This window comes from Halichoerus grypus, chromosome 4 (genome assembly GCF_964656455.1).
Source record: "Halichoerus grypus chromosome 4, mHalGry1.hap1.1, whole genome shotgun sequence".
NCBI classification, from domain to species: domain Eukaryota; kingdom Metazoa; phylum Chordata; class Mammalia; order Carnivora; family Phocidae; genus Halichoerus; species Halichoerus grypus.
In genome coordinates this window covers 11,177,353-11,190,442 of record NC_135715.1, presented here as the reverse complement: position 1 = coordinate 11,190,442, position 13,090 = coordinate 11,177,353, and the positions used below count along the sequence as shown (strand labels likewise).

Sequence of the window (13,090 nt, the reverse complement as noted above, 5' to 3'; positions counted from 1 at the left end):
GGAAATGATACCAGCCTTAGATACATCAATGAGAAATCCTGTGAAACTGATACTCCTTTTTATTTTGTTGGTCATGAAAGTTCCTACTTACATTTTAAAGTTCCACTAAATGTCACCTCTCTGATATCCCTGAATATTTTGTTTGTATATCTAGGCATTTGCCGTGCTGTAACATACTCTAGGTCATTCCTAGCTTTGTAACTCTCTCAAGGTGACTCTGAAGGAGTATCCAAATAATTAAGATCAGAGCCCCTGATACTGGCCTATTTGTAGGCAGGATGACCTGATGTCTGAGATTTGCTTTAAAATACTCCAGCAAAAGATGAAAAAGGGGGAATAGATGAAACAAGATTGACAAAATGTTGATTTGTTGGAGCTGTGTAAGAAGGGCCTGGGTGATGATAATACTGTTTCTTTTGTAAATGGTAACACATTTGTAATATAACAAAGCAAAAGGCCAGTCCTTGGAGACAGCCAGACCTGGGTTCAAACCCTAGTGTCACCACTTACTAGCTAAATGACTTTACCTCTCTATAAATTCAGTTTTTCTTTTTTTCTTTTTTAAAAATATTATTTATTTGACAGAGAGAGACAAAGCGAGAGAAGGAACACAAGCAGGGGGAGTGGGAGTGGGAGTGGGAGAGGCAGGCTTCCCGCTGAGCGGGAAGGCCGATGGGGAGCTCGATCCCAGGATACTGGGATCATGACTTGAGCCGAAGGCAGACGCTTAACGACTGAGCCACCCAGGCGCCCCAAAATTCAGTTTTTCAAGATGGAATAATGTGTGAGCCTTTAGGGTTCTTGTAAATATTAAATGAGACCGAATTTGAGACATCTAGCGCAAGGTCTGGCCCTTAGTAGTTGCACTAATAATGGTGCCTGCTAGCAAGCAACAGAAACTGACCCTGGTTTTGGCTAATTCCTCTGACAAGCAGATATTAGGAGGCAGAGGTAGAACTTGAAATCTGACCTCTGATTCCTAGACCTAGAGCGTTTTCTCTGTTACCGCACTCCTTCAAAAACCTTATCTTGACTTGGTGCTTTGCAGTTTATGCCTTAGAAGAAAAGGAACATAGTTCGGGCACATGTCTGCAACTTGGGACACTCGGTAGTGCGAAGTGTCCCCGGGGCCTAGGAGACTAACTGCCGCGGAGTGGTCTGGCCGCGAGCTGGGAGCTGGCCGTGGACGCTACCCCAAGCAGGCGCGGACCAACTACCGCCCGAATTCACGCGCGCCCTCCCCTCCTCGCTCACCCTCCCCTCCTCGCTCACCCTCCCCTCCTCGCTCACCCTCCCCTCCTCGCTCACCCTCCCCTCCTCGCTCACCCCTGGGTCTGGTCGAGCCCCCCCCCTCGGGTCCCCGCACTCGCTCCCAGCCGGCTGCGGATTTCCTCTCAACTTGCGCTGCAGGGGGCGGAGCCGCGGGTCCCGGCGCGTGATTGGCCGAAGCTCTGGCGCTCCCCTTCACCGCCCCTTTCGGCGGGGTGAGAGGTCAGCAGAGCGCCGGTCGGCAGAGGCTGCAATGGTGGGCCTCTGGGTGTGGACGGCGGTGCTGGTCGCGGCCGGACGGCGTGGGCGGCGATGGCCGCAGCCGCTGATGCGGAGCGCAGCGCTGTGTGCCCTGAAGGTGAGGAGCGACCGGGGCCCCGGGCCTGGGCTTCGCTGGGCTCGCAGCCCCGCACCGCCTGGGGGTGGCCAGTGCGGCGGAGAGCGCCCCGCGGTGCCCCGGGCGACGCCGCGGCCGGTTCGGCAGCAGTCCGCGTCCCTCGTCGCTCCGCAGCCCTTACTCCGAGGCTCGTGGAGGGCAGAGGGGCCCACCGAGCCGGCAGGCGTGCGCTTTCGGCTCGCCTGCGCGGGGAGCGGCTGACAGCCACGCGGCTGTAACATACGTGCGTTCCCCGTGCACCCGTTCTCGTGCCTCTCGGCTTTGGCTTGCTCTCGAGCTTCCCAGGGTGAATTTTTAAGGGTCCTTACAGTTCACATTTTCTCTTGCCTCTTTCCAAATTTGAAGGGACACTGAATTGCTGCTGAAGTAGAGTTAGGGTTGTGAGTTTATCTCAACTTTTAGAGTATCTTCGATGCCAGGATTGCTGCTACCTTTTAGGTTTGAGTTGAGATCGTATTTTAATCGTATTACATCGCGGTATACTGTATATGCATCCTGTGAATTTATTTTCCTTTTCTATGTAGTGGTTAGCCGGATTTTTGTACTGTTCTAAACACATTTTGCCACTGTTCTGTATGTCCCAGGGTTTCCTGGTGGCAGCCGTGGCTCAGTGTTGGAGTGTTTGTGGGTGGCTGTTAACACTGTCTTGAAAATGGCGTCTCTTGCTGTTTCTGAGCAAAGACAACCTTACTTTATTAATAGGGTTTATTAAGTCATTTGAACAAACTCTTTAAAATAAGGTCTCCCTGAAAACCACCTGTCATCTGGTTCAATCTGCTTATTAAACTTCCTTTTTTTTAAAAAAAATCTTTTAAAAATAGTCACATAATGTGATTTATTGTCATTGAACTCTAGAATTGGAAGACACTTTAGAGATCATCTGGCCCATCCAACTCTTTTAAAGAGGAGGGAACTGAGGCCCAGGTGAGCAGTGTGGGAGCTGGTGCTGGAAAAGGAAGTAAGCCTGCACCTGTATGAGCTTAGTCAACTTTGGAATGCCACTCTCAGAATACAGTGTTCTTTGTGTTGCCACAAAATTTATTGTTTTGAAATGCTGTCTGTGTTCTGTAATCATTTGTTGGTTACATCAGTTGCAGTTGCCAAGACTCTTACGTATTTAAAACTTTATTGTTTTTAAATGCTGTGTTCTGTGATCATTTGTTGGTCACGTCAGTTGCAGTTGCCAAGACTCTTAACATATTTATGTAGGAGGCAGCATGGTATAGGGGAAAGGCATGGGCTTTGGAGACACAGATGAAGTTTTGCATGATATTAGACAAGTCACTTTGCTGGGCCTCAGCTTCTTCCTTTCAGCTACTTTTTTATTCAACAAATCTTTATTGGATTATTTCCTGTGTTCCATTGATAGGGAAAGATATCGTTTCTGCTCTCTTAGACATTTTAGTCTATTAGGGAGAGACAAATAGGTGTAAAATACCATTGGGGGAGAGGTCTTGGTGCTATAAGAAAATAAAATGGAGGGATCTGACCACCAAGTCAAGATTTTGAGCTCGGTGTCATAGATACTGTTCTGGTGCTTTACTTGAATTAATTTATTAAATCCTTATAATAACTATATAATCCCCATTTATAGATGAAGAAACTGAGGCACAGGGTGTTGTGTAATCTGCTTAAAGTTATGGAATTAGTAAGTGGCAGAGCTAGGATTTAGAACTCCAGAACTGGTACCCTTAATCATGCTATACTGCTTAAGGGAAAGAAATGTTTTCCTTTGCAAGTGAAAATTGAAACAAGTTTTGAAGGGTAAAGTGACTTTTTGTAGGCAGAGAGAGAAGAGAAGAGTGTTGTATGTGAAAGAACAGCACATATAAAGGTCCTGTGGCCAGAGGGAATGACAAGATAGAAGCACTGAGAAAAACCTGCTTAGGCAGTGGTGTGCAGAGATTAGATGGTGCTAGGGAGGTAGGTATGAAACAGATGATGCTGTGCTTTGTAGATCAAACTATTAGTTCTGATCTTTATCTTTTAGTAATGGGAAGCCATTCCTGTTGGAGGCAGGAGGGATTATACTGACATTTTAGATTGGTGAGGGTGAGGGGAGAGGTGTTACAGTATGTACTGCTCTACACTCATTATACACTATTGTTTAATATGTAGGCTTTGGTTTTTCTTTCCTGCTTTCTTTGTGTGTTGGCAGAGACTGCATCTTGTCTATTTCTGTATTCTTAGCGCAGTTTTTGACCCAATAGGTGCTGGATGTGTGATATAGGATTTACTGGAGTAGAGTTATATTTGTGCCAATAAAGAATTCCTCCTGGAGGTGGGAGGAATCTCCGGAGTTCACGATATCACTTTAGGGGAAGAAGTTGGAAGAACTTGAATTGCTGCTTAGCTTCTTTCTGTGCTTCCCTTTCATGAATTTGAAATGTGCTCCACTGAGTCTGCATTTGAAGCAGAATCATTTGAAAATATTATTCCTCTCATTCCTCTTTACACTCCTGCAGACCATTTGGTTGGTTAGAAGGCAGCCTGGCAACTCTAGACCTTAGTGTGGTCATTCTTTTAGCCAGTTAACAGAGTTTGTTTGCTTTTAGGGTATATGTAGATTTCACCTTTTAGTCTTATTTGTTTTGTGTATTAGCTTTTTAAACACGTTCTGTTTAAATACCTAGTTTTTTCTCCTGTCTACATTTTTCAGTGGCTCCAGGACATTGGTTTTATGGTGATTGCTACATTTGATTGAACATCTATGTGCCTTATATGGTTTTCATGTACTATCTCTTACCATCTGACAACTAGGTAAAAAGTTGCAATTTTACAGATGAGGAAACAAAGCTCAGCAGTTAAGTAACTTGCTTTAGGGCACAGTTGAGGTAGAATTTGAATCTTGGGTGGCATGATTCCCAAACCTTGCTTTTACAATTACCAATTGTCTCTCATTTGAGTGATTGTCTCATTATATGGTGCACGCACAGAACTTAAATGCTCAAGCTTTATGTTCCTTAAAATCCAAGAATTTCTTTTCTAGTTATGAAAAAGAATGTTTAAGCCTATCTGAATGCTTTAGAATTGCCCAGAGGTAAATCTTTCCAACGTGCTGATAGATTTCTGACAATCACTTGGGAAGAAAAATTTTCTAAGATTATTATAGAAACCAGTTTCTGGTACAATAAAATGCTATGGACATTTGTGTATTTATATATCTGTTTTTTGGATTTTATTTTGTTCTTAAGACGTTCAGGGGGCGCCTGGGTGGTGCAGCTGGTTAAGCCTCGAACTCTAATTAGTTTTGGCTTCAGGTGGTGATCTCAGGGTTGTGGGTTCGAGCCCCACTTTGGGCTCTGTGTTCAGTGTGGAGTCTGCTTGGGTTTCTGTCTCACTCTCTCTCTCTGTCCCTACCCCCTCCTCTCTCTCTCTAAAGTAAATAAATCTTAAAAAAAAAAGAGGTTCAGAGCAGAGGAATGATTGGTAAAACCCTTTTCTAAATAAGGAGGAAAGATAGGGGACAGTTTGACAAAAGAATGAGGGAAAAGGAGTTGTTCAAATGATTCCAAACTTTTTATTTTATTTTATTTTATTTTTAAGATTTTATTTACTTATTTGACAGAGAGAGACATAGCGAGAGAGGGAACACAAGCAGGGGGAGTGGGAGAGGGAGAAGCAGGTTTCCCGCAGAGCAGGGAGCCCGATGTGGGACTCGATCCCAGGACCCTGGGATCATAACCTGAGCCGAAGGCAGTCGCTTAACCAACTGAGCCACCCAGGCACCCTGATTCCAAACTTTTAAAAAAGATTTTATTATTATTATTTTTTTACGTAATCTCTACACCCAACATGGGACTTGAACTCACAACCCTGAGATCGGGAGTTGTGAGCTCTCCCGACTGAGCCAGCCAGCCACGCCTGGGTGTTGTGTGATTTTAAAAAAAGATTTATTTTGAATTCCTACCAACATTTTTGTTTTTATTTTTATTTTTTTAATTAATTTACTTTTTAAAATTTATTTATTTGACAGAGAGAGAGACAGCGAGAGAGGGAACACAAGCAGGGGGAGTGGGAGAGGGAGAAGCAGGCTTCCCGCCGAGCAGGGAGCCCGATGTGGGGCTCGATCCCAGGACCCTGGGATCATGACCTGAGCCGAAGGCAGACGCTTAACGACTGAGCCACCCAGGTGCCCCAACATTTTTGTTTTTAAAAGAAGACAGAAACTATGATGGGGTCAATATTAATAAGATCCAAAATAAAAGTGAATTTCAAAAATGTTGGAAGATATAGGTTTATAATACAGCATCCATGGGATACAGCTTCCATGGGACACAGCTGGTGGCTTAAAACAACACACATTTATTCCTTCACAGTTACGGAGGCTAGAAGTTGGAAATCAAGATGTTGGCAAGGCCATGCTTCCTCTGAAGCCTCTAATGAAGAATGCCTCCTTATCTCATTGAGCTTCCAGTGGCTCTAGGCATCCCTTAGCTTGTGGTTACATCCCTCCAGTCTCGGCCTGTGCCCTCACATGGCCTTCCCTTCCTTCTCCGTGTGTGTCTTCTCTTTTTTTTTTTTTTTAAGATTTTATTTATTTGAGAGAGAACATGAGCTGGGGGGGAGGGGCAGAGAGAGAGAGAGGGAGAAGCAGGCTCCCCCTTGAGCAGGGAGCCTGACACCGGGCTTGATCCCAGGACCCCTGGATCATGACCCAAGCCAAAGGCAGACGCTTAACTGAGCTACCAGGCGCCCCTTCTTTCTTTTCTAGGGACACTTGTCTTTGGATTTAGGGCCATGGCAGGATCCAGGATGATCTCATCTTGAAACCCTTAAATATATCAGCAAAGACCCTTTTCCCAAAAGAGGTCACAGTCACAAGTTTTTTTTTTTTAAGATTTTATTTATTTATTTGACAGAGAGAGAGAGCACAAGCAGGGGGAGCGGCCGGCAGAGGGAGAGGGAGAAGCAGGCTCCCTGCTGAGCAGGGAGCCCACAGTCACAAGTTCTAGGACCTGGACATATCATTTTGGGGGGCACCATTCAACCCACTACACCTACTATGTGCCAGGTGCTGGCTAGTGCTGTGGTATAACAGTGAACGTTTCTGCCCTCATTGTGGTTATATCCAAGTAGAGGACACTGACTGTGTTCACAGAAATGGGTAAGCTCAAAGAGCAGTAAGGGCTCTGAAAGGAAACAGGATAATGGGATAAAGAGTGGTGGTGGTGTTGGGAGCTGGCTACCTTTGGAAAATAGGGGAGACATTTCTGAGCATGTGGCCTTTGAAGGGAAAATTGACCCAGCCCGCCATGTGACAGTCTTGGGGACTAGCACTCCAGAGGAAGGCCAAAGCAAAAGCTCTGAGGCGCGACTGCATTTGGTATAGTCAAGGGATGGATGTGGCCAGTGTGGTTGGAGTGGAGTGAGTGAGGGAGGAATGCAAGGAGATGAGGTAGACAGGGCAGTCATCTGGGGGCATGTATGTGGAATTTAGGCTAATAGTGGGAGTCCATTGGAGTATTTTAAGCAAATTGGATTCATGTTTTGGAAAGACTGCTACTGCTGTGTGCAGAATGTCCTAGTGGGGACTGGGGTGGGCAGAGTGGCAGCCGGGAGACCGGTCAGGAGGCCATTGTAGAAATTCAAGCTAGAGATGATGGTAGGGTGGTGGCACGGGAGTTCATGAGAACTGCTAAGACCTGGGATATATTTTGGGACTAGAGCCAGTAGTACTTGCTGTTGGGTTAGAAGGGAGATGTAGGGAAAGAGTGGAATCCAGGACCCTTGAAAGGAAGGCACAAAAGTCCCCCACATATTGTAGGATTCCATTTATATGAAATGTCCAGAATAGGCAGATGCATAGAGAGAGAAGGCTGACGACTAGTGGGTGCCAGGGGCTGGGCGGAGGTGGGGATGGTAGAGACTGCTAATAGCTAAGGGGTTTCTTTTGGGGGGGATGAAAAAATGTTCTGGAATCAGATAGTGGTGATAGTTCCACAACCTTGTGAATATACTAAAAAACCACACAGCTGTATACTTTAAAAGAATGAGTTTTATGGTATGTGAATTACAGCTCAATTTACAAAAAAAAAAAAAAAAAAGTGACTCTTTGGTCTACCTAAGATTCAAACTCAAATCTGACTTCAGTGCTTTTATTATACCATATTAGCAAATTTAATAAAAAGGATAAAGAGCAAATTTATATGGCTTTGGCACAAAAGGTAGTTTGAACTCCATAGTAGCCACAGAAAAGAGGGAAGCAGTAGGCCATAAAGCTGTCCATGTCTTACAGTAATAAGGAACAGTCCTTCATCAGGATGAATAGACCTTGTCCTAGCATTGCCTGCATAGAATACATTATATAGGGGCAACTAGCAATCCAATAAATAACTTTGATACTTGTTTTACAAAAACTGCAGCGTTTTACAAAAACCCATCTCCTTGGTTTCTGCAGATCTGGCCCTTTGTGAAAGCTATAGTTGTGGAAAAACAGTTGTGTTGGAGGTGGGAGAGGTTTTCTAGAAGCAGAGCCTGAAAAGGGATTTTGTGTCAGGGGGTGGTCAACAGAAGCGTAAAGAAAGCAGGATAGTGCAGGGGGAAAAAAGCTAAGCAAGGAAGGGGCTCCAGCTGGAGATTAGCTTTAGTCTCGTCCCACAGGGGAGCTCTGGAGCAGTGGTTCTCGAAGTGGGGATTCAGTTTGCAGCAGAAGTAGCATTCCCTGGGAACTTGTGAGAAATACACATTTTGCTGCTGCACCCCAGACTGGCCAATTAGAAACTGGGGATGGAGCCCAGCAATGTTTTCACAAGCCCTCCAGATGATATTGTTGCATGGGAAAGTCCGAGAAGCCCTGCTCTAGATTAGCCCTGTCCAATAGAAATGTAATGTGAGCTGCAAATGTAATTTAAAGTTTTCCAGTACTCCCATTAAAAAAGTAAAACAAGGGGATGCCTGGGTGATGCAGTTGCTTAAGCATCCAACTCTTGGTTTTGGCTCAGGTCGTGATCTCAGGGTCGCGAGATTGAGCCCCATGTGGGACTCCACACTCAGTGCGGAGTCTGCTTGAGATTCTCTCTTTCCCTCTCCCTCTGTCCCTCCCCCTTGTGCCATCTCTCTCTCTCAAACAAATAAGAAAATCTTAAATAAAAGTAAAACAAGGTGAAATTAATATTAGTGTATTTTATTTAACTCAGTATATTCAAAATATTATTTCAATGTGTAAATGTAAAAAATATTAATGAAGTCTTTTGCATTGTTTTGGTATTAAGCCTCCAGATCTGGTGTGTATTTTATACTTGGAGCATGTTGGAATCTTGACTGGTGCGTTTCAAGTGCTCAGTAGTTGTATGTGGCTAGTGGCTGCCATATTTGGACAGCCAGTTCTTAACCAGATTGCACTACTGAATTGGTCCCACCATGAAGTGAGTGGAGAGGGCCTTTTGAACCCCCTTACTAGTCAGTCATTGGCTTTGGGCTGAGAAGGGGTAGCTCCCTGGCTTGATGGAGAACTCCTGTCTGGTTAAGGCACATTGGCCAGACTAGGGAGCAGGTGTGATCTGTGAGTAGTCAACACAGCAGCTGGGGATGCTGCGCTGCCTGCTGAAGAGGCTCTGGATGGGCCCCAACGACATCTGCTACAGGTGGGGTGGGAAGAATGGCCTGGTAGGGGAGCCGGGTGGGAGGATGACATTTTAGAGTTGATGTATATAGGTTCCTGGTGCTCTAACTTTGTGGAGGCAGAGCCAGAGAATCAATCTTGAGATTTGATCATCTCTCAAATACCAGGTATTCAGCCTCCCTCTTGACAGAAGGTTGCATTAGACCGTAGAAGATTGGGCTGGCTAGTGAGGCCCCAAAGACTAAATAGTCAATGTCTGTTTTGAAGAAAAAGCCGTGCTTAAGTGAAAAAGCCTGACTTAAGGGTTTTTAGAGGGCGTTCCCTCAGAAGGTCGCTCTGGGGCTGTTAAATACTCAGCTGATGCTTCCCAGCTCTGTGTCCTGAAACACAGAGGGGGAACTTTTCTTGGAAATTTTGAAGCTGAAGCATTTGCTAATGTTGAACTTTTACCTTGGTGAGATCACCTTATGGCTCCATTAATCCCCAATTTTGAGGATAGCTGCTGCTTTGAAGCAGAATGCGTCCTGATAACGAATTAGCCTGTTAACAGATTGTAGTAGTATCCATTTGAATGCCATTGTAGACGTGTTAAAAATAACAGTAGTTTTGGTTTTTGCATTAGCGTTTGTTTTTAAACTAGTGTTTATTTATTTATTTTTAAGATAACCCTACTAAATTTACTAGTTTGGGCTGCCACCTGAGGCCATGTCCAGAATGTGAAAGTAGGTGCTCTGTTAGAAAAACATATTTGTTTCCCCTTTTGCAATGGCTGGTAGGCTTGTAACCAGTTTGTTGAAAAGCTGTAGCATTTCTCCCTTTTTTGGGGTAACAGTTATTGTGTGCTTACTATAACGTGCACATCTGAGTCTGGACCAGAGCTCTTGATTATTATTACTCTAATGCTAACTCCCAAATGGTTTGGTACAACTTTAAGAAGGGGACAGCTGCATAATTGGACTTATTGAGTAATCTCTTAACATTTTGTTGGTGCTTTACAATTTATAAAGGTTTGTGTGATCCTTTTAACAACTGTAGGAAAGCCAGGAGGTGTCTTCACATTTTATTAAAAGGAAACTGGGGTCCAGAGAAATGATTTGCTCAGTGGTGCGTAACTATGAGGCAGTGGAGCTAAGAGCTGACCCAGGTCTTGTGACTCTGAAGGTTCTGCTACTTGCCATGTGGCACCCCGTTAGCCATTTCTTTTCTAAGTGTGGAAAATATAGGAAATCTTTATCTTGTAGACAAGAACCAATGGTAAGAGTTATTGGGAAGTCATTTTGTACACACTGACCTTTCTCCTTTTGGCTGTGATAGGCTAAATAGTCTTTATAATTGGAGTTGATTTAGGTTTTTCCCTAGGACTCCTTGTTTTAGGAGTACCTTGAAGAATTTGGACTGGGGGTGCCTGGGTGGCTCAGTCGGTTGAGTGTCCAACTCTTGATCTTAGCTCTGGTCTTGTTCTCACGGTTGTGAGTTCAAGCCCCCAGCGTGGAGCCTACTTTAAATATTTTTTTGGCTGGACTTGTAGCCAGTTTGTTATATGCTTAACAAAAAGAATAAAATTCTCTGTAGAGGAGCAAATTAGCGGATTTCTACTAACTGTTCTCTGTATTTAAAAAAAAAAAAATTATGGCTCAGGTCATGATCCCAGTGTCCTGGGATCGAGCCCTGCATCGGGCTCCCTGCTCAGTGGGGAGCCTGCTTCTCCCTCTCCCTCTGCTGCTCTCCCCCCTCCTGCTCACTCTCTTTCTCTCTCAAATAAATAAAAAAATAAAATAAATAAATAAATTTAGGGGCACCTGGCTGGCTCAGTCGCTGGAGCATGCAACTTCTGATCTTGGGGTTGTGAATTCCACCCCACATTGGGCGTAGAGATTAAAATATCAATAGAAAAATTTAATCTTGTAGCTCCACAAAATTGTCTGATTTTTTGACCTGTGTTCTTTATAACTTTGGGCTTCCATGAAGGTCTGCCAGGAGTAAACAGGAACAAAGATAGCCTTTATGGGGCCAACTACAAACCAGTTCAGACTCACTGTGAAAATGGCCCAAACACTTGTTTTTTCTTTGTAGTTCTGCTTGGACCATTTCTACTTCTAGTTATTTGGCTAACCAGGGGAATCCATGTTTTTTAATACTTCGGGCCACATTACCACAAATTCACATGGGTACAAGCTATGTTTGGTTTTTTTTTTATACTGGTGGTAAGAGTCTTAGATCTTCAGAATCAAGTATTTTAAATAGTAATAAAAAGATTCCAGCTCCATCACTTATAGTACAGTGCTACAGCTCCTACATTTGGGCCAGGTGTATCTTGTAATAGAGTGGATTTAGTTGTAGGAACTGTGGCATAGACATATTTTATTCTAGTTTTGGGTTACTGGTAGTTTCCTGAAAGTAAGTATAATGTAATTGAGTCAACTGACCCAAATACTGCTCAGAGCTTGGCCACTTGGGATTTCTGAATGGTTCTGGGAGAGAAACTGTCTTTCCTTTTAGCTTATTCTTCATGGGCTCATCTAATAGAGTCCTGAGATTTTTATTCCCAGAGGTAGCCTAGAAACTTAATGCATAATTCATATTCATAATTCATATTTATTAAAATCTATGAAATTAGCTCTATTTCCACCAAGTAGCTCTGCATTTTTGTTTGTTCCTCTCAGAGTAGTTAAGCAGAGAGATCCGGGTCACCACATTCTTGGCCTGCATGTTGACTTTGGTTGGATTGATTGCATATCCTCTCATGATCGTCAGAGGATTGTTAGATATCCCTGGGCTGTGCTCTTGTTTTTTGGGTAATAGTGGTTTAGGTTAGTAAGAGACCTTATAGAAAAGTCATCCAAGCTTTCATTTCTTAGCAGAGAGCAGAGGGCTCAGAGTGGTTTGCTCAAGTCCTAGAGTTTGGGTTAGAATTCAGATTTCTTTTCCCAGAGGTCTTTGCTGGCTGAGTGTTAGGCTGCTTTTTGAAGTGTTCCCTTCCCCAGACATAAATATCACTGTTGTTCTCATTCTCCCAAGCTAATTAGAATACCTAAAATGTCCATCCCATGTTGTGTTTTGTCTCTGGAAGAGGCACATTTGGTTTTTGCCATCAGGAATCAGTTATAGCCTTTATTTGTTAGTGATGAAAGACACAGGTTTGATTTTTGTCTTTTGTAAAAGGATTATGTTGATCTGTTCATGGAGCAGACCATTATGTGTCCTACAGCATTAGGGAGCATTTGTAAAAATGTAAACTATTTTGTTGTTACATTTTATAAAATGGATAGGAAGCTGGTATGCTATTTACTTTGTGTAAATATCCCAGTGCTGCCTTGCAGCAGAGTAAATCTGAGAAATTCCCAGGGAGCTTTTGCTTTTCTTTATTCTTAGAATTTGTTTTCTTAGTTTGTTTCCTGCTTTGGCTGAGGCTGTAAACACAAGACCTGACTTTTCCAGGGAAGTATTGCCTTTATCCTATTAAGTCTGACGTAGGAGTAAAGTTGCTAAATTACTTAGCTGAAGGCAGTGGAGACTGAATTTTTATTTGGACACATAGAGAGTGGTGAGACCCTCCTGGTAAATTGTTTTTTTTTTTTTTCCTCCTCAAATCCTGTCTTTGCAGAGACATTGGTGTTAATGTGGGAGGTGCCGTTATTTTGTATTTTCTCAAAATAAACTCCAGAATGCTCTGAATAGATCTATGCTTAAATCTTGGAACCATTGCAGCCTAGCCTGAGGACTTCTGATAAATTAAAATTCTCTAGACTCCGTTTACTTATTTTTAAAATTGGGCCTAATACTCTTGAAGTTAAAGGGATGTGTGAAGGTGTGCAAGAGTGAGTTTCCGTCTTTAAAAAGGGAGGGCGTACGGAGTGTGT

The 13,090-nt window shown here is 43.6% G+C and overlaps 1 protein-coding gene across 5 annotated transcripts in view; it reads left to right on the top strand.

The window, feature by feature from the left end:
• Window positions 1-1,469: 1,469 nt before the first annotated feature.
• PCCA (propionyl-CoA carboxylase subunit alpha) overlaps window positions 1,470-13,090 on the top strand; it is a 396,319-nt gene continuing 384,698 nt past the window's right edge. For 4 of the 5 annotated variants that reach the window (XM_078070126.1, XM_078070127.1, XM_078070124.1 and 1 more), the window contains exon 1: window positions 1,471-1,627. In XM_078070126.1, coding sequence (XP_077926252.1) covers window positions 1,523-1,627 — 105 coding nt within the window. In that variant the 5' untranslated portion in view covers window positions 1,471-1,522. Of the gene's footprint in view, window positions 1,628-13,090 lie in introns of all 5 variants that reach the window. The other variant, XR_013446865.1, reaches the window with a different exon arrangement.